At 44.6% G+C, this 20,344-nt stretch overlaps 1 protein-coding gene across 1 annotated transcript in view; it reads right to left on the reverse strand.

The window, feature by feature from the left end:
• The window catches only part of LOC114524971, a 65,579-nt gene that overhangs the window by 38,134 nt on the left and 7,101 nt on the right, over window positions 1–20,344 (reverse strand). The window contains exons 3-16 of the mRNA XM_028546229.1: window positions 19,829–20,017; window positions 18,900–18,938; window positions 18,022–18,045; window positions 17,575–17,610; window positions 17,012–17,095; window positions 16,230–16,499; window positions 14,225–15,486; window positions 13,648–13,762; window positions 7,381–7,584; window positions 6,070–6,330; window positions 5,888–5,947; window positions 5,747–5,815; window positions 4,024–4,077; window positions 3,674–3,894 (exon numbers count right to left, since the gene is read on the reverse strand). Of these exons, the coding sequence (XP_028402030.1) occupies window positions 3,674–3,894; window positions 4,024–4,077; window positions 5,747–5,815; window positions 5,888–5,947; window positions 6,070–6,330; window positions 7,381–7,584; window positions 13,648–13,762; window positions 14,225–15,486; window positions 16,230–16,499; window positions 17,012–17,095; window positions 17,575–17,610; window positions 18,022–18,045; window positions 18,900–18,938; window positions 19,829–20,017 (2,888 nt within the window). The remainder of the gene's footprint in view (window positions 1–3,673; window positions 3,895–4,023; window positions 4,078–5,746; window positions 5,816–5,887; window positions 5,948–6,069; window positions 6,331–7,380; window positions 7,585–13,647; window positions 13,763–14,224; window positions 15,487–16,229; window positions 16,500–17,011; window positions 17,096–17,574; window positions 17,611–18,021; window positions 18,046–18,899; window positions 18,939–19,828; window positions 20,018–20,344) is intronic.

Consider the following 20,344-nt stretch of genomic DNA (forward strand, 5'->3'; position numbering starts at 1 on the left):
CAGGAGCTTCTGTTACTACTTCGGGAGCATCTGTCACAACTTCAGGGGCTTCTGTTACCACTTCGGGAGCATCTGTCACCACTTCGGGAGCATCCGTTACCACTTCGGGAGCATCTGTCACCACTTCGGGAGCATCTGTTACCACTTCGGGAGCATCTGTCAGCACTTCAGGAGCTTCTGTTACTACTTCGGGAGCATCTGTCACCACTTCGGGAGCTTCTGTTACCACTTCTGGAGCATCTGTCACCACTTCAGGAGCATCCGTTACCACTTCGGGAGCATCTGTTACCACTTCGGGAGCATCTGTTACCACTTCTGGAGCATCTGTCACCACTTCTGGAGTTTCTGTTACCACTTCGGGAGCATCTGTCACCACTTCGGGAGCTTCTGTTACCACTTCTGGAGCATCTGTCACCACTTCAGGAGCTTCTGTTACCACTTCGGGAGCATCCGTTACCACTTCGGGAGCTTCTGTTACCACTTCTGGAGCATCTGTCACCACTTCAGGAGCTTCTGTTACCACTTCAGGAGCATCTGTCACCACTTCAGGAGCATCCGTTATCACTTCTGGAGCATCTGTCACCACTTCAGGAGCATCTGTGACCACTTCAGGAGCTTCTGTTACAACTTCGGGAGCATCTGTCACCACTTCGGGAGCTTCTGTTACCACTTCGGGAGCATCTGTCACCACTTCGGGAGCTTCTGTTACAACTTCGGGAGCATCTGTCACCACCTCAGGGGCTTCTGTTACCATTTCAGGGGCTTTTGTTGTCACTTCGGGAGCATCTGTTACCACTTCAGGAGCTTCTGTTTCCACTTCAGGAGCTTTTGTTGTCTTTTCAGGAGCTTCCGTTACCACATCAGGAGCTTGTGTTACCACTTGAGGAGCTTCTGTTACAACTTCAGGAACTCCTGTTCCCACTTCAGGGCCTTCTGTTAGCACTTCAGGGGCTTTTGTTGTCACTTCGGGAGCATCAGTTACCACTTCAGGAGCTTCTGTTACAACTTCGGGAGCATCTGTCACCACTACAGGAGTTTCTGTTGTCACTTCGGGAGCATCTGTCACCACTTCGGGAGCATCCGTTTTCACTTCAGGAGCTTCTGTTACAACTTCGGGAGCCTCTGTCACCACTACAGGAGTTTCTGTTGTCACTTCGGGAGCATCTGTCACCACTTCGGGAGCATCAGTTACCACTTCAGGAGCTTCTGTTACAACTTCGGGAGCATCTGTCACCACTACAGGAGTTTCTGTTGTCACTTCGGGAGCATCTGTCACCACTTTGGGAGCATCCGTTACCACTTCAGGAGCTTCTGTTACAACTTCGGGAGCATCTGTCACCACTACAGGAGTTTCTGTTGTCACTTCGGGAGCATCTGTCACCACTTCAGGAGCTTGTGTTACAACTTCGGGAGCATCTGTCACCACTTCAGGGGCTTCTGTTACCACTTCAGGAGCTTCTGTTACTACTTCGGTAGCATCTGTCACAACTTCAGGGGCTTCTGTTACCACTTCGGGAGCATCTGTCACCACTTCGGGAGCATCCGTTACCACTTCGGGAGCATCTGTCACCACTTCGGGAGCATCTGTTACCACTTCGGGAGCATCTGTCAGCACTTCTGGAGCATCTGTCACCACTTCAGGAGCATCCGTTACCACTTCCGGAGCATCCGTTACCACTTCGGGAGCTTCTGTTACCACTTCTGGAGCATCTGTCACCACTTCAGGAGCTTCTGTTACCACTTCAGGAGCATCTGTCACCACTTCAGGAGCATCCGTTATCACTTCTGGAGCATCTGTCACCACTTCCGGAGCATCTGTGACCACTTCGGGAGCTTCTGTTACCACTTCGGGAGCATCTGTCACCACTTCGGGAGCTTCTGTTACCACTTCGGGAGCATCTGTCACTACTTCGGGAGCTTCTGTTGTCACTTCGGGGGCTTTTGTTGTCACTTCGGGAGCATCCGTTACCACTTCAGGAGCTTCTGTTTCCACTTCGGGAGCATCTGTCACCACTACAGGAGTTTCTGTTGTCACTTCGGGAGCATCTGTCACCACTTCGGGAGCTTGTGTTACAACTTCGGGAGCATCTGTCACCACTTCAGGGGCTTCTGTTACCACTTCAGGAGCTTCTGTTACTACTTCGGTAGCATCTGTCACAACTTCAGGGGCTTCTGTTACCACTTCGGGAGCATCTGTCACCACTTCGGGAGCATCCGTTACAACTTCGGGAGCATCTGTCACCACTTCGGGAGCATCTGTTACCACTTCGGGAGCATCTGTCAGCACTTCTGGAGCATCTGTCACCACTTCAGGAGCATCCGTTACCACTTCCGGAGCATCCGTTACCACTTCGGGAGCTTCTGTTACCACTTCTGGAGCATCTGTCACCACTTCAGGAGCTTCTGTTACCACTTCAGGAGCATCTGTCACCACTTCAGGAGCATCCGTTATCACTTCTGGAGCATCTGTCACCACTTCCGGAGCATCTGTGACCACTTCAGGAGCTTCTGTTACCACTTCGGGAGCATCTGTCACCACTTCGGGAGCTTCTGTTACCACTTCGGGAGCATCTGTCACTACTTCGGGAGCTTCTGTTACAACTTCGGGAGCATCTGTCACCACCTCAGGGGCTTCTGTTACCATTTCAGGGGCTTTTGTTGTCACTTCGGGAGCATCCGTTACCACTTCAGGAGCTTCTGTTTCCACTTCAGGAGCTTTTGTTGTCTTTTCAGGAGCTTCCGTTACCACATCAGGAGCTTGTGTTACCACTTGAGGAGCTTCTGTTACAACTTCAGGAGCTCCTGTTCCCACTTCAGGGCCTTCTGTTAGCACTTCAGGGGCTTTTGTTGTCACTTCGGGAGCATCAGTTACCACTTCAGGAGCTTCTGTTACAACTTCGGGAGCATCTGTCACCACTACAGGAGTTTCTGTTGTCACTTCGGGAGCATCTGTCACCACTTCGGGAGCATCCGTTACCACTTCGGGAGCATCTGTTACCACTTCTGGAGCATCTGTGACCACTTCAGGAGCTTCTGTTACCACTTCGGGAGCATCCGTTACCACTTCGGGAGCTTCTGTTACCACTTCTGGAGCATCTGTCACCACTTCAGGAGCTTCTGTTACCACTTCAGGAGCTTCTGTTACTACTTCGGGAGCATCTGTCACAACTTCAGGGGCTTCTGTTACCACTTCGGGAGCATCTGTCACCACTTCGGGAGCATCCGTTACCACTTCAGGAGCTTCCGTTACAACTTCGGGAGCATCTGTCACCACTACAGGAGTTTCTGTTGTCACTTCGGGAGCATCTGTCACCACTTCAGGAGCTTCTGTTACAACTTCGGGAGCATCTGTCACCACTACAGAAGTTTCTGTTGTCACTTCGGGAGCATCTGTCACCACTTCGGGAGCTTCTGTTACAACTTCGGGAGCATCTGTCGCCACTTCAGGGGCTTCTGTTACCACTTCAGGAGCTTCTGTTACTACTTCGGGAGCATCTGTCACAACTTCAGGGGCTTTTGTTACCACTTCGGGAGCATCTGTCACCACTTCGGGAGCATCCGTTACCACTTCAGGAGCATCCGTTACCACTTTGGGAGCATCTGTCACCACTTCGGGAGCATCTGTCAGCACTTCAGGAGCTTCTGTTACCACTTTTGGAGCTTCTGTAACCACTTCAGGAGTTTCTGTGACCACTTCAGGTGCTTCTGTTACCACTTCAGGTGCTTCTGTGACCACTTCAGGTGCTTCTGTTACCACTTTAGGTGCTTCGGTTACCATTTCAGGTGCTTCTGTTACCACTTCAGGTGCTTCTGTTACCACTGTAGGTTCTTCTGTGACCACTTGAGGAGCTTCTGTGACCTTCTCAGGAGCTTTTGTTGTCACTTTAGGGGCTTCTGTTGTCACATCGGGAAACAAATTTAAAATAAATATCGAAATTTACGACTATCCTAACGCTTCGAAAAACTGAGGAAACGAAAGCACATGATTAAAAAAACGTCAAAAACCATGGGACAAAAACTTACTCGGAGTCGAGGCTGACACATCCACACCTGCCGGGGGTGAAGGCTGTTCAGTTTCTATGAAGAATCCAAAATATTAACAATTACATCGAGTAAAGAAGAAAAGCATTGTAATAAGAGCCTAAGACCTTTTAAAATAAAATGCGTTGTCGAACAGAAAAAAAGTCTAAAAAGGAGTGTACCAGATGACAACTTCAAAGTTTTCTAAAGAATCCATCTTAACAGTTCTGTAGACGTAGGAAAAGACACTGGACAACACAGGGATACTTTTTTAAGACCTGTCTGGATAGATATACCTACATATATTTGAATTCGATCAACCGTCTGGCTCAAATACCTTGCGAATCAACGACTACACTTATATTTTAAACCTTCAGGAATCTTAAACTTTTTTCTCTTCCCCAATAGGCTGATGCACGAAATATAATACTGTTAATGGACATGATTTAGTCATATATTCGTGTAAATAAATAAATATATATATATATATATATATGAATATATATATATATATATATATATATATATATATATATATATATATATAGATATAGATATAGATATATATATTATATATATTATATATATATATATATATATATATACAGTCATTTCAAAAAAGGCTGATCTTCCAAAATATATGAACCTTGAACATTGAGCGTGCAAGGGATGATGGGTAGCAGCTTATTTTGTGCCTTAACAGTGCAAAAATTGAATTTTAGCAATGGCTACAGCCAGTGAAATGCTGTGTAGGTCACTTTTCATTGTTCCAAGCGATATTTGCGGGATTAAACACCCAAAATAAGTTGCTACCCATCATCCCTTCCGCGCTCAATGTTCAAGATTCATATATTTTGGAAGGTCAACCTTTTTTGAAATGACTATATATATATATATATATATATATATATATATATATATATATATATATATAATTTACATGAACAATTTACATATATATATATATATATATATATATATATATATATATATATATAATTATAATAATATATTTCGTATCATTATCAATCAAATTTTATGGTATGTAGTGATATCTGTATTAAGATTGCGATTCAAACTTGGTTTGTCGATTTTAATCACGGCCGAAACTATCCGTCTGTTTGCCCGTGTTTACACACAGACGAACTAGAAGAGGAACTATCTTTCGCTTGCCCATGTTCGTCCAGACGGATGATCCGTCTCTAGTATAAATCGGATATGAATATTCACAGCAACGAGAACCCCCTCCCCCCCCCAATATCGCTTTATCTTCAGCCCTGATTGCAATTTAAATATTACGATGGCCAATTCATACCAGAGACGGATCATCCGTCTGGACGAATCAGTATCCTTCTGACATCATTCGTCTGATTATAAACCGACAAACTATCTAGACGACTTCACGAACTCCATATGTATATAGACAAATATGTCAAACGAAACAGAATTGCGCGTTTAGTTAGTGTACAGGAATTCGGAAATTATTTATGTAGTAAGAAGGGTGCAAAAGAGCTCTTTTTTGATGAATTTTTTATGTATTTATATACCAACAGACAAATGATGCGTCAAGACGAACTACTCATCCAAATTCGCTTAAACAGATGAATTATGCAGATAATTCGTGTTGAAGGATGATCCGTCTGTTTGAACGTGTTTACACACATATGAACTAGAAGACGAACTATCGCTTGCAACAATGCAATTAAGAAAACATAAACAACAATACCTTTTCCAGTAAAAACAGAAGGAGCACTAGTTGCAGCTTTTGTAGTCACTTCGGGAGCTTCACTGGTATCTGTGGAGTATTAAAGTTTTAAACCACGCAATTATATGGAAAATCAACTATATGAATATGAGTGAACCTTACCGATACCAGTAACAGGGGTTGGTAAACTTTTCGTTGAAACTTGTGGTGGTGCTGTTGGAGCTGTTCGAAATGAAAAAGGATCATATGTAAGTTTGACTGCTTTAATGATTGGGTATTACTGCACAAGTTAGAATATTTCAATTGAGAAATCCATGTACACATTAGCTGAGCTCTCTGTTTACCTGAAGGAATATAATAGATGCGAGCTATTGATTCGATACTGTTGGTTACAGCGAGTGAGTTCTTTCCGTCTATCTTGACTGGATCAAATGTTTCAACATCAAATGCACTAATATATATTGTTTTTCTTTCAGATGAACTTGACTTTATTTGATACCTTCCGCCAACAGGGATTTCAAATTTTTGATATTTCATATGGTTTGATAAAATTCTGACAGCTCTTCCATAGTCATTCACAATAGTAACATCCAAGTTGTAAGTGACTAAAATAGTAATAGTAAATTTAGCTAATAATATACCATGAAAAAGAAATAACAATTATGAAGTATATTATCAAGTGTCTCATAACATATTAATCAGTGCGACCAGCTCTGGCAAATTCTTTTACTGGATTCAGTTGGATGCACATATAGACAGCCCCACCTGATTTTCATAATTACGACATTGAGACCAGGGGTCGGTTGTATCAAGCCCATTTAGCTTAAACGGCGGATAAGTCAAATTTAAATACCACTCTTACGTCTCTTTTGAATGAGTCAAATTGAATATTCTGCACTGAATATGTAGTTGTAAACAGTATCTTTTTATTATGGTCAAAAACATTTAGTTCGCTTGTTGAATAAAACGATAGATTTGATACAACCGGCCCCAGCAGGGGATGTTTAACCAGAGCAGCTTTGGTTAAAAAATTAGCATATATAGTCACAGCAATATCAATATATGTTGTAAGACACTTCATCTGTTTCCAATGCATTCTATAGTTTAATGACCTAACGTAAAAAATCAATCTTCTTCAATTTCGAATGAACGATTTTGTTCGAAAAACATGACAGCCCGGTTATAACCAAGGAAACAGGCATTCTGCTAAACGAACACGATATAAAAAAACGAGTTCTGTAACAAGGCTTGTTTTTGTCACCAAAATATATTTTAAAGAAATAAACATTTTTCACAAACTAGGAAATATTTTAAAAAACAAAGAAAGATTTCCACATGATCGCTGTCATTTTGTGTGCAAAAAATAAAAAAAATCGAATCTAAAGAAAACATTTACAACGATCTTTCCTTTACTATCATTGTCAATTACAAATGGCCAAAAAAGATTAAGCGGACGAGCTTGAGATCGCATGTGTTCTTACTCAGTGCAAGCTTGATATCTTCTGTGCAAATTATATTTTGTTGCGTATTTATAAAAATTTTCCCACACAAAATTTAACGTTTTTTCGGCAGAAGCCAATTTCCGCAGTTCCATAAAAGCTATCCAAAAAATCATTTGAAAAGAGAAAAATTGTACCCGTTTTAGAAAATCTTACCTCCAGGAGTTACAGTTTTTGTGAAAACTTCAGGAGCTTCTGTCACTTCGGGAGCATCTGTCACCACTTCAGGAGCTTCTGTTACCACTTCAGGGGCTTTTGTTGTCACTTCGGGGGCATCTGTTACCACTTCAGGAGCTTCTGTTGTCACTACGGGAGCATCTGTCACCACTTGAGGAGTTTCTGTTACCACTTCGGGAGCATCTGTCACCACTTCGGGAGCTTCTGTTACAACTTCGGGAGCATCTGTGACCACTTCAGGGGCTTCTGTTACCACTTCAGGAGCTTCAGTTACTACTTCGGGAGCATCTGTCAAAACTTCAGGGGCTTCTGTTACCACTTCGGGAGCATCCGTTACCACTTCGGGAGCATCTGTCACCACATCAGGAGCATCAGTTACCACTTCGGGAGCATCTGTCACCACTTCGGGAGCATCTGTTACCACTTCGGGAGCATCTGTCACCACTTCAGGAGCTTCTGTTACCACTTCGGGAGCATCTGTCACTACCTCGGGAACTTCTGTTACAACTTCGGGAGCATCTGTCACCACTTCAGGGGCTTCTGTTACCATTTCAGGGGCTTTTGTTGTCACTTCGGGAGTATCTGTTACCACTTCAGGAGCTTCTGTTTCCACTGCAGGAGCTTTTGTTGTCTTTTCAGGAGCTTCCGTTACCACATCAGGAGCTTGCGTTACGACTTGAGGAGCTTCTGTTACAACTTCAAGAGCTCCTGTTCCCACTTCAGGGCCTTCTGTTAGCACATCAGGGGCTTTTGTTGTCACTTCGGGAGCATCAGTTACCACTTCAGGAGCTTCTGTTACAACTTCGGGCGCATCTGTCACCACTACAGGAGTTTCTGTTGTAACTTTGGGAGCATCTGTCACCACTTCGGGAGCTTCTGTTACAACTTCGGGAGCATCTGTCACCACTTCAGGGGCTTCTGTTACCACTTCAGGAGCTTCTGTTACTACTTCGGGAGCATCTGTCACAACTTCAGGGGCTTCTGTTACCACTTCGGGAGCATCTGTCACCACTTCAGGAGCATCCGTCACCACTTCAGGAGCATCTGTCACAACTTCAGGGGCATCTGTCACCACTTCGGGAGCATCCGTCACCACTTCAGGAGCATCCGTCACCACTTCGGGAGCATCCGTCACCACTTCGGAGCATCCGTTACCACTTCGGGAGCATCTGTTACTACTTCGGGAGCATCTGTCACCACTTCGGGAGCTTCTGTTACAACTTCGGGAGCTTCTGTGACCACTTCAGGGGCTTCTGTTACCACTTCGGGAGCATCTGTCACCACTTCAGGAGCATCCGTCACCACTTCGGGAGCATCCGTGACCACTTCGGGAGCATCCGTTACCACTCGGGAGCATCTGTTACTACTCCGGAGCATCTGTCACCACTTCGGGAGCTTCTGTTACAACTTCGGGCGCATCTGTGACCACTTCAGGGGCTTCTGTTACCACTCAGGAGCTTCTGTTACTACTCGGAGCATCTGTCACCACTTCGGGAGCTTCTGTTACAACTTCGGGAGCATCTGTGACACTTCAGGGGCTTCTGTTACCACTTCAGGAGCTTCTGTTACTACTTCAGGAGCATCTGTCACAACTTCAGGGGCTTCTGTTACCACTTCGGGAGCATCCGTTACCACTTCGGAGCATCCGTTACCACTTCGGGAGCATCTGTTACTACTTCGGAGCATCTGTCACCACTTCGGGAGCTTCTGTTACAACTTCGGGAGCATCTGTCACCACTCAGGGCTTCTGTTACCACTTCAGGAGCTTCTGTACTACTTCGGGAGCATCTGTCACAACCTCAGGGCTTCTGTTACCCACTTCGGGAGCATCTGTCACCACTTCAGAGCATCCGTCACCACTTCAGGAGCATCTGTCACAACTTCAGGGGCATCGTCACCACTTCGGGAGCATCCGTCACCACTTCAGGAGCATCGTCACCACTTCGGAGCATCCATCACCACTTCGGGAGCATCTCTTACCACTTCGGGAGCATCTGTTACTACTTCGGGAGCATCTGTCACCACTTCGGGAGCTTCTTTACACTTCGGGAGCTTCTGTGACACTTCAGGGGCTTCTGTTACCACTTCGGGAGCATCTGTCACCACTTCAGGAGCATCCGTCACCACTTCGGGAGCATCCGTGACCACTTCGGGAGCATCCGTTACCACTTCGGGAGCATCTGTTACTACTTCCGGAGCATCTGTCACCACTTCGGGAGCTTCTGTTACAACTTCGGGCGCATCTGTGACCACTTCAGGGGCTTCTGTTACCACTTCAGGAGCTTCTGTTACTACTTCGGGAGCATCTGTCACCACTTCGGGAGCTTCTGTTACAACTTCGGGAGCATCTGTGACCACTTCAGGGCTTCTGTTACCACTTCAGGAGCTTCTGTTACTACTTCGGGAGCATCTGTCACAACTTCAGGGGCTTCTGTTACCACTTCGGGAGCATCCGTCACCACTTCGGGAGCATCCGTTACCACTTCGGGAGCATCTGTTACTACTTCGGGAGCATCTGTCACCACTTCGGGAGCTTCTGTTACAACTTCGGGAGCTTCTGTGACCACTTCAGGGGCTTCTGTTACCACTTCGGGAGCATCTGTCACCACTTCAGGAGCATCCGTCACCACTTCGGGAGCATCCGTGACCACTTCGGGATCATCCGTTACCACTTCGGGAGCATCTGTTACTACTTCCGGAGCATCTGTCACCACTTCGGGAGCTTCTGTTACAACTTCGGGCGCATCTGTGACCACTTCAGGGGCTTCTGTTACCACTTCAGGAGCTTCTGTTACTACTTCGGGAGCATCTGTCACCACTTCGGGAGCTTCTGTTACAACTTCGGGAGCATCTGTGACCACTTCAGGGGCTTCTGTTACCACTTCAGGAGCTTCTGTTACTACTTCAGGAGCATCTGTCACAACTTCAGGGGCTTCTGTTACCACTTCGGGAGCATCTGTCACCACTTCGGGAGCATCCGTTATCACTTTGGGAGCATCTGTCACCACTTCAGGAGCATCCGTCACCACTTCGGGAGCATCTGTCACAACTTCAGGGGCATCTGTCACCACTTCGGGAGCATCCGTCACCACTTCAGGAGCATCCGTCACCACTTCGGGAGCATCCGTCACCACTTCGGGAGCATCTGTTACCACTTCAGGAGCTTCTGTTACTACTTCGGGAGCATCTGTCACCACTTCGGGAGCTTCTGTTACAACTTCGGGAGCATCTGTGACCACTTCAGGGGCTTCTGTTACCACTTCAGGAGCTTCTGTTACTACTTCAGGAGCATCTGTCACAACTTCAGGGGCTTCTGTTACCACTTCGGGAGCATCCGTCACCACTTCGGGAGCATCCGTTACCACTTCGGGAGCATCTGTTACTACTTCGGGAGCATCTGTCACCACTTCGGGAGCTTCTGTTACAACTTCGGGAGCTTCTGTGACCACTTCAGGGGCTTCTGTTACCACTTCGGGAGCATCTGTCACCACTTCAGGAGCATCCGTCACCACTTCGGGAGCATCCGTGACCACTTCGGGAGCATCCGTTACCACTTCGGGAGCATCTGTTACTACTTCCGGAGCATCTGTCACCACTTCGGGAGCTTCTGTTACAACTTCGGGCGCATCTGTGACCACTTCAGGGGCTTCTGTTACCACTTCAGGAGCTTCTGTTACTACTTCGGGAGCATCTGTCACCATTTCGGGAGCTTCTGTTACAACTTCGGGAGCATCTGTGACCACTTCAGGGGCTTCTGTTACCACTTCAGGAGCTTCTGTTACTACTTCAGGAGCATCTGTCACAACTTCAGGGGCTTCTGTTACCACTTCGGGAGCATCCGTCACCACTTCGGAGCATCCGTTACCACTTCGGGAGCATCTGTTACTACTTCGGGAGCATCTGTCACCACTTCGGGAGCTTCTGTTACAACTTCGGGAGCTTCTGTGACCACTTCAGGGGCTTCTGTCACCACTTCGGGAGCATCTGTCACCACTTCAGGAGCATCCGTCACCACTTCGGGAGCATCCGTGACCACTTCGGGAGCATCCGTTACCACTTCGGGATCTGTTACTACTTCCGGAGCATCTGTCACCACTTCGGGAGCTTCTGTTACAACTTCGGGCGCATCTGTGACCACTTCAGGGGCTTCTGTTACCACTTCAGGAGCTTCTGTTACTACTTCGGGAGCATCTGTCACCACTTCGGGAGCTTCTGTTACAACTTCGGGAGCATCTGTGACCACTTCAGGGGCTTCTGTTACCACTTCAGGAGCTTCTGTTACTACTTCAGGAGCATCTGTCACAACTTCAGGGGCTTCTGTTACCACTTCGGGAGCATCTGTCACCACTTCGGGAGCATCCGTTACCACTTCGGGAGCATCTGTCATCACATGAGGAGCATCAGTTACCACTTCGGGAGCATCTGTCACCACTTCGGGAGCATCTGTTACCACTTCGGGAGCATCTGTCACCACTTGAGGAGTTTCTGTTACCACTTCGGGAGCATCTGTCACCACTTCGGGAGCTTCTGTTACAACTTCGGGAGCATCTGTGACCACTTCAGGGGCTTCTGTTACCACTTCAGGAGCTTCAGTTACTACTTCGGGAGCATCTGTCACAACTTCAGGGGCTTCTGTTACCACTTCGGGAGCATCTGTCACCACTTCGGGAGCATCCGTTACCACTTCGGGAGCATCTGTCACCACATCAGGAGCATCAGTTACCACTTCGGGAGCATCTGTCACCACTTCGGCAGCATCTGTTACCACTTCGGGAGCATCTGTCACCACTTCGGGAGCATCTGTTACCACTTCGGGAGCATCTGTCACCACTTCGGGAGCATCTGTTACCACTTCGGGAGCATCTGTTACCACTTCGGGAGCATCTGTCACCACTTCGGGAACTTCTGTTACAACTTCGGGAGCATCTGTCACCACTTCAGGGGCTTCTGTTACCATTTCAGGGGCTTTTGTTGTCACTTCGGGAGTATCTGTTACCACTTCAGGAGCTTCTGTTTCCACTGCAGGAGCTTTTGTTGTCTTTTCAGGAGCTTCCGTTACCACATCAGGAGCTTGCGTTACGACTTGAGGAGCTTCTGTTACAACTTCAGGAGCTCCTGTTCCCACTTCAGGGCCTTCTGTTAGCACATCAGGGGCTTTTGTTGTCACTTCGGGAGCATCAGTTACCACTTCAGGAGCTTCTGTTACAACTTCGGGAGCATCTGTCACCACTACAGGAGTTTCTGTTGTAACTTCGGGAGCATCTGTCACCACTTCGGGAGCTTCTGTTACAACTTCGGGAGCATCTGTCACCACTTCAGGGGCTTCTGTTACCACTTCAGGAGCTTCTGTTACTACTTCGGGAGCATCTGTCACAACCTCAGGGGCTTCTGTTACCACTTCGGGAGCATCTGTCACCACTTCAGGAGCATCCGTCACCACTTCGGGAGCATCTGTCACAACTTCAGGGGCATCTGTCACCACTTCGGGAGCATCCGTCACCACTTCAGGAGCATCCGTCACCACTTCGGGAGCATCCGTCACCACTTCGGGAGCATCCGTTACCACTTCGGGAGCATCTGTTACTACTTCGGGAGCATCTGTCACCACTTCGGGAGCTTCTGTTACAACTTCGGGAGCATCTGTGACCACTTCAGGGGCTTCTGTTACCACTTCAGGAGCTTCTGTTACTACTTCGGGAGCATCTGTCACCACTTCGGGAGCTTCTGTTACAACTTCGGGAGCATCTGTGACCACTTCAGGGGCTTCTGTTACCACTTCAGGAGCTTCTGTTACTACTTCAGGAGCATCTGTCACAACTTCAGGGGCTTCTGTTACCACTTCGGGAGCATCTGTCACCACTTCGGGAGCATCCGTTACCACTTCGGGAGCATCTGTCATCACATGAGGAGCATCAGTTACCACTTCGGGAGCATCTGTCACCACTTCGGGAGCATCTGTTACCACTTCGGGAGCATCTGTCACCACTTCAGGAGCTTCTGTTACCACTTCGGGAGCATCTGTCACCACTTCGGGAGCTTGTGTTACAACTTCGGGAGCATCTGTCACCACTTCAGGGGCTTCTGTTACCACTTCAGGAGCTTCCGTTACTACTTCGGGAGCATCTGTCACAACTTCAGGGGCTTCTGTTACCACTTCGGGAGCATCTGTCACCACTTCGGGAGCATCCGTTATCACTTCGGGAGCATCTGTCACAACTTCAGGGGCATCTGTCACCACTTCGGGACCTTTTGTTGTTTTTTCAGGAGCTTCCGTTACCACTTCAGGAGCTTGTGTTACCACTTGAGGAGCTTCTGTTACAACTTCAGGAGCTCCTGTTCCCACTTCAGGAGCTTTTGTAGCCTTTGCAGGAACATCCGTTACCAATTCAGGAGCATCTGTCACCACTTCAGGGGCTTCTGTTTTCACTTCAGGTGCTTTTGTTGTCTTTTCAGGAGCTTCCGTTACCACTTCAGGAGCTTGTGTTACCACTTTAGGTGCTTCTGTTACCACTTCAGGGGCTTCTGTTACCACTTCCGGAGCTTCTGTTACCACTTCAGGAGCTTCTGTTACCACTTCAGGAGCTTGTGTTACCACTTCCGGAGCTTCTGTTACCACTTCAGGAGCTTCTGTTACCACTTCAGGAGCTTCTGTTACCACTTCCGGAGCTTCTGTTACCACTTCAGGAGCTTCTGTGACCACTTCAGGAGCTTCCGTTACCACTTCAGGGGCATCTGTGACCAGTTCAGGAGCTTCTGTTACCACTTCAGGGGCTTCTGTTACCACTTCCGGAGCTTCTGTTACCACTTCAGGAGCTTGTGTTACCACTTCAGGAGCTTGTGTTACCACTTCCGGAGCTTCTGTTACCACTTCAGGAGCTTCTGTTACCACTTCAGGAGCTTCTGTTACCACTTCCGGAGCTTCTGTTACCACTTCAGGAGCTTGTGTTACCACTTTAGGTGCTTCCGTTACCACTTCAGGGGCTTCTGTTACCACTTCCGGAGCTTCTGTTACCACTTCAGGAGCTTCTGTGACCACGTCGGGGCCATCTGTGACCACTTCAGGAGCTTTCGTTACCACTTCAGGGGCATCTGTGACCACTTCAGGAGCTTCTGTGACCACTTCAGGAGCTTTTGTTGTAACTTGAGGAGCATCTGTGACAACTTCAGGCGCTTCTGTCACGACGTCAGGAGCTTTTGTTGTTACTTCAGGAGCTTTCGTTACCACTCCAGGAGCTTCTGTCACCACTTCAGGAGCTTTTGTTACCACTTGAGGAGCTTCTGTTACAACTTCAGGAGCTCCTGTTCCCACTTCAGGAGCTTTTGTAGTCTTTTCAGGAGCTTGCGTTACCACTTCAGGAGCTTGTGTTACCACTTGAGGAGCTTCTGTTACCACTTCAGGGGCTTCTGTTAACACTTCAGGAGCTTTTGTTGTCTTTTCTGGAGCTTCCGTTACCACTTCAGGAGCTTGTGTTACCACTTGAGGAGCTTCTGTTACAACCTCGGGAGCTTCTGTTACCACTTCGGGAGCTTTTGTTGTCTTTTTTGGAGCTTCCGTTACCACTTCAGGAGCTTGTGTTACCACTTGAGGAGCTTCTGTTACAACTTCGGGAGCTTCTGTTACCACTTCGGGAGCTTTTGTTGTCTTTTCAGGAGCTTCCGTTACCACTTGAGGAGCTTCTGTCATAACTTCAGGAGCTTCTGTTTCCACTCCAGGAGCTTTTGTTGTTACTTCAGGAGCTTCCGTTACTTCTTCAGGGGCTTTTGTTGTCACTTCGGGAGCATCTGTTTCGACTTCAGGAGCTTCTGTTACCACTTCCGGAGCTTCTGTTACCACTTCAGGGGCTTCTGTTACCACTTCAGGGGCTTTTGTTACCACTTCAGCGGCTTTTGTTGTCATTTCAGGAGCATCTGTTTCCACTTCAGGAACTTTTGTTGTTACTTCAGGAGCTTTTGTTACCACTTCAGGAGATTCTGTTACTACTTCAGGAGCTTTTGTTGTTACTTCAGGAGCTTTTGTTACCACTTCAGGAGCTTCTGTTACCATTTCAGGAGCCTCAGTTACCACCTCAGGTGCCTTGGTTGTCACTACAGAAGAATGATCTCGACTATTTAGTAAATCTATTTTTTATAAATTAGTTTTTTGAATAAATTCTTTGGATATCGTTTCACTGGAAATTTTTTGCAACATCCGTATTGTGTAAATATGCTACACTGGTTCGTGAGGTACTCAGGAAACAATTATAGATTAATTAAATAAGGTACATTAGTTATGTTATATTAGTTCTGTTTATATTAGTTTGTGACAATGACATGTGTCAGTTGACACGAAAAGTAGATTGCATGTTAAAGTTAAAGCCAAATGAAGCTAGGAACTCCTATCAAAAGGATCTAAAAGTAAAGCTAACCTGTATTGTCGACACCTGTATTGCTAACCTGTATTGTATTGCTAACCAGATAAATGTTGAATGTAGCCCTGAGGACACGCCAAAGAAGTAAGTAGCAACGATTAATTTCTTAACTCATTTACATTATTACTTTACTTATAATTCTCAATATTGTATATATATATATTGAATAGTATCAGTATCAGTGTTAATAAACAATCAAAAGTCAAAACTATACGATTACGTGTCTACTACATTCATCGAAATAAAGCGCATAACTCCAACGGACCATACACCCATACTATTTCTATAGAAATGGCAATTGGTATGGATAATATAAAATTCCATACTCTCCATACTTTCTCCATAACATGAATTTTGAAAGAAATTTCCAGTGACGTGAGTCACGATATGATTTTTACAGGGCAGGCTACATGAACTTACCTCGAGCGCCGATATAGATGTTTTGCGGAGCTTGGTATGAACGTGTCCCGGGAATTTGCTGTGAAAAAGCATTATTTAATAGAACAGGCTGGTCTGATGGGTTTTTTGCGGTGAATTTTACGTTTTCTGAACTGGCCCTTTCAATGTCGATCGTTTTGTTCTGTTGTCCTGGAATAACAAATGTCCTATATTTTTCTTCTTTCAAGGACGTCGTTACAGTTACGTCGAAGCGATAAGCGTTGTATATAACCACGCGGAAATAGTAGGTTTCTAAAGTAAAAGATGAAAGAGCATTTAATTGATAAGAAACGTTATCCAACAAACCGTGGCGTGCGGAATATTTTTAAACTTAAACTCGCTAAAGAACATTTCGTGTTTGCATGTTTTTCCATGGCATTGCCAGTAGTTTGAAAGTTGTCTGCGAATTTACAGTATAGGCATGCATTATAGACTTCTTTAACATTGTGCATTTTGACGTAGTTTGCAAGCATGTTTCTGATTGGCTAATGCGAATAGGTTGCCAATTCGGCAAAATTATGCCTTGCCAGGAGTTTTTTCGAAAGGTCGATAGATCTATAGCAAAATGTTCCCCTGCGGCTGGGGTTGATCCAGCACTAGTGCAAATTATTGCATTACAAAACAAAGTGGTTATTTTTAGTAGTTTTCTTCTGACCATCAGTTTTCTTGTGTGCAGTGCTGTATCCACCCCTGCCTCTGCCTCGTCTTGCCTTAACAAAATTCTACCGTATTTAAAACTATACAATATAGTAATATGCTAATACCCGTTGGTAAAATCTCAGTTGTTCCAGTGGGAAAGAATGGAGTGACCACATCGGAAGTAATAACTCCAGTCGTTACTCGCATTTCTACGAATTGACGAAACATCGTTAGTAAAGTTCGTTAGTAAAGTTTAATAAAGACATTAAATTCTATATCTGGTGCATCCTAACCCTTTGTGAGTTCAGCTATTTGTCATGAATGACGTATACAGGGCCTACAGGCCTACGTGTTTTTAAACCGTAGTTTATTTCACGACTTGCGAACAAGATTTTTCGGCGGTTTGCATATTGTTCATAATCATTGCATAAAACCTTGTTTGAAACACTCCACTTATATGCTGGGGTGTTACTGAATTATGTCGCTACGATATTGTACAGTACAGGGGCCAAATGCTGTTTTGCCAAGGGAGACGACAGTTGGGAGCTGATAACTTTATATAATACTGTACAATAGTAACATTGCAAGTTAAATCAGTTTAATGAACTGTCTAAGAAACTGTCCACTTGTCCACATACTTTATTCAATTAAAATTAAATCATTTTCTTATGCAATTAGGGTTACATACCTGCTGTTGATTTGGTTGTTTCAGTAACACCTACAACTGAAGTATTACAAACGGAAGTAAGTAACAACCAGAGTAATAATTGCGCCATTTGCATGTGAGACGTAACTTCCCTCAATGAAAATCAACCCCAGTATTTACATATGTATTGTGGACAAAAAAATAAAATTGTGGAAGTTAAATTTTGAAAATTCACCATGCATTGTCTTGACAAAAGTTTAAAAAATTGTATTTTTAAAAAATATTTTAAAAAATCATACTTGCTGATAACAAATCAACCTTCCGTTACGCGGTTGGTTGATTCTGTAACCACTCCAATTCGTTCTTTTACCATTATTTATAAAGCTAGGATTTGACTGTTTAAATTACATTTAGGTTGCGTTAAACATCTCGGATCGGTAGTTAAGTGGCTGTATATACACCTGAATAATTTCAACTGGTTATACTTACAGATATCCTTTGTTGGATCTGGACCTGTAAAACCAGAATAATGTAAATACCAGGGTAAAAACATTGTTTCTTTGGTAGAAAGACAGCAATATTTCAGACGGGTGTCGTTTGCTGTAGGACGCCGGAAAAACGAAAGGACAAGGGATTTAAGTCGCGTGACTGTAATTCTGGGATTGTGGATAGGGTGCTTGCACGTTTTTTAGCCCATTCTTTAGTTGAACTTCCTGTTTTAGCATCCCTGCCTTCACTTCGCGTCTCTTTTAGTGTATTTTGTAAGTTTATTTTCAGGAGTCACTTTGTACCTACGATAACTACACGATGGCGTAGCCAACGACGATAATTGGGAGGGGACATATTCATATATTCACCTCAGTTAACAGACAGTAAAGACAATCGATTTCAAAAGAAGTTGGTCAAATACAACATATGTCCCCCCCCCCCAATTATCGATGGCAATGGCACTGTAGTTCGTGGTCTAATGGTAATTTTATACACCAATATTGATTTTTAGTTCTTTACTTAATATAGTGAACGACTTTTTAAATAGTTTCTCATCGGTTTATAATTCATTGCAGCCTGTATAGCAGTAATTGCAGCCTGTATAGCGTATGCAGTAGTATAAGCAAAACCAGAGCCACTATAGAAATTCGCAATGCCAATCGCGTAACGCATAAACATTATACGACGTGTATAAAGAGAACGATGTTTTGAAAGATTATAATCCGATTAAATTAAAAATATAGAAATGAATCGATGGTGATCAAAACGAACAATCATTGTGGCTTTAAACGAACAATCATTGTGGCTTTGAGTATTATCCCGAATTATTGGTGTAAAATTATAGTTAGTAACTGTATACGTAAGAGAAAAAGACTTACCCGTAGGCTTAGTAGTAGGAGCAGCAATTGTGACGTTCACTGCAAAAAAGAGAATACATTCACACGCATTGCAAACACGGATATTTATTTTAAGCGGAATGCGGTCGTGTTGGAAGAAAAAGCAGAAACAATCAAACGTTACAAAGAAAATTTGGCCGGAAATAGACTAATAACGAATAACATATTCATTGTCATTTAGGGCCCTACCATTACAAAATATTCACGTTTTGAATTGAAATAGAGTATTTTGTTGAGAATATAGCGGTGAAACTGCGTTTCCTGTGTAAATAACGATATTACTTGAATGCAGAGTTCTTGAAACTCTGTAAAATACTAGTAATCTGTCTATACTGAAATACAACAGGACCGGTCTGGTCGTTTTTACCGTATAAAAGAAGCGCCCTTAGTTTCGTCGTAATTTTGTGGAAGGTAGATATTCTTTTCGAAAAAATTATTATGTATTGAAAGTGAACATGTCTTGAATTTTAACATTATATTTTGATTCTCAATGCTAAAATTATATTTCGATTCTCAATTTTGATTCTCAATCTTATTTGATTTAGTAATCGTTAGTGGGAAGTGTGGGTGGCTAGTAGGTATGAACAAAATGGTTGGTAATATAAAGATTTGGGAGTTGTTTGGGGAGTTCACCTAAGCGGAGCGAGGTTTGTTGAGAGAATATCATTACTTTAGTATGAACATGGTTTTGTGCTAATATTGACACTGAAAAGAGACATTCACTGGGGTGGACTAAAAGCTGTCACTGTCCCCCACCCAAAAAAAGTGAACAAAATTGCCGCCGTACGATAATGTTTCATTAGTGAAGAAGGAGGATTTCACTCATTACTGATTGAGGGAGGATTTTTTTATATTTCTACTGAGTGTAAATCGCTATACATAATATTTATTAAATATTTCCGAGGAAATACCTTTTATAGCCATACAACGTAGTTCGCAGCCATCAGAGCAGCACTTTTGATCCTTAGGACATTGAAAGTCAAAGTAACAATCATCTTGTAATTCCCAGAAGTGGGGGCAGTCGTCACGAATTGCAAAGAGCGGACATTCCCCGGGTTTACAATATTGCTCTAGATCATTTGGCTTGGGCTCAGTGTCCACTGCAAACAATGGAGAATATTAGTTTCTATCAGATCCATCTGATCTGGGTGTAAAAATCAACCAATCAGAAGCCAGATCTTTGCCAAAACTGAATTATCATTTCCTTCATTGCATATGACTTCGACACGCGAAAATATCAAGTAAGTTTATTATATTTAAGCGAAAACACGCTTTTTTTTCCAACTGTAAATTAGAATTTAGAATTTTCGCCCTTTATACTGTTAGTTAGAAGAATAAGGACAAATAACTCCAGGCGTATGATAACTCAGTTTTGTCGAGACGCCTTATGACGTCATGATCTCAGATCAGCTGGACAGTCGTACCCT

This window comes from Dendronephthya gigantea, unplaced genomic scaffold (assembly GCF_004324835.1).
Source record: "Dendronephthya gigantea isolate DGI-Jeju-01 unplaced genomic scaffold, DenGig_1.0 000032F, whole genome shotgun sequence".
NCBI classification, from domain to species: domain Eukaryota; kingdom Metazoa; phylum Cnidaria; class Anthozoa; order Malacalcyonacea; family Nephtheidae; genus Dendronephthya; species Dendronephthya gigantea.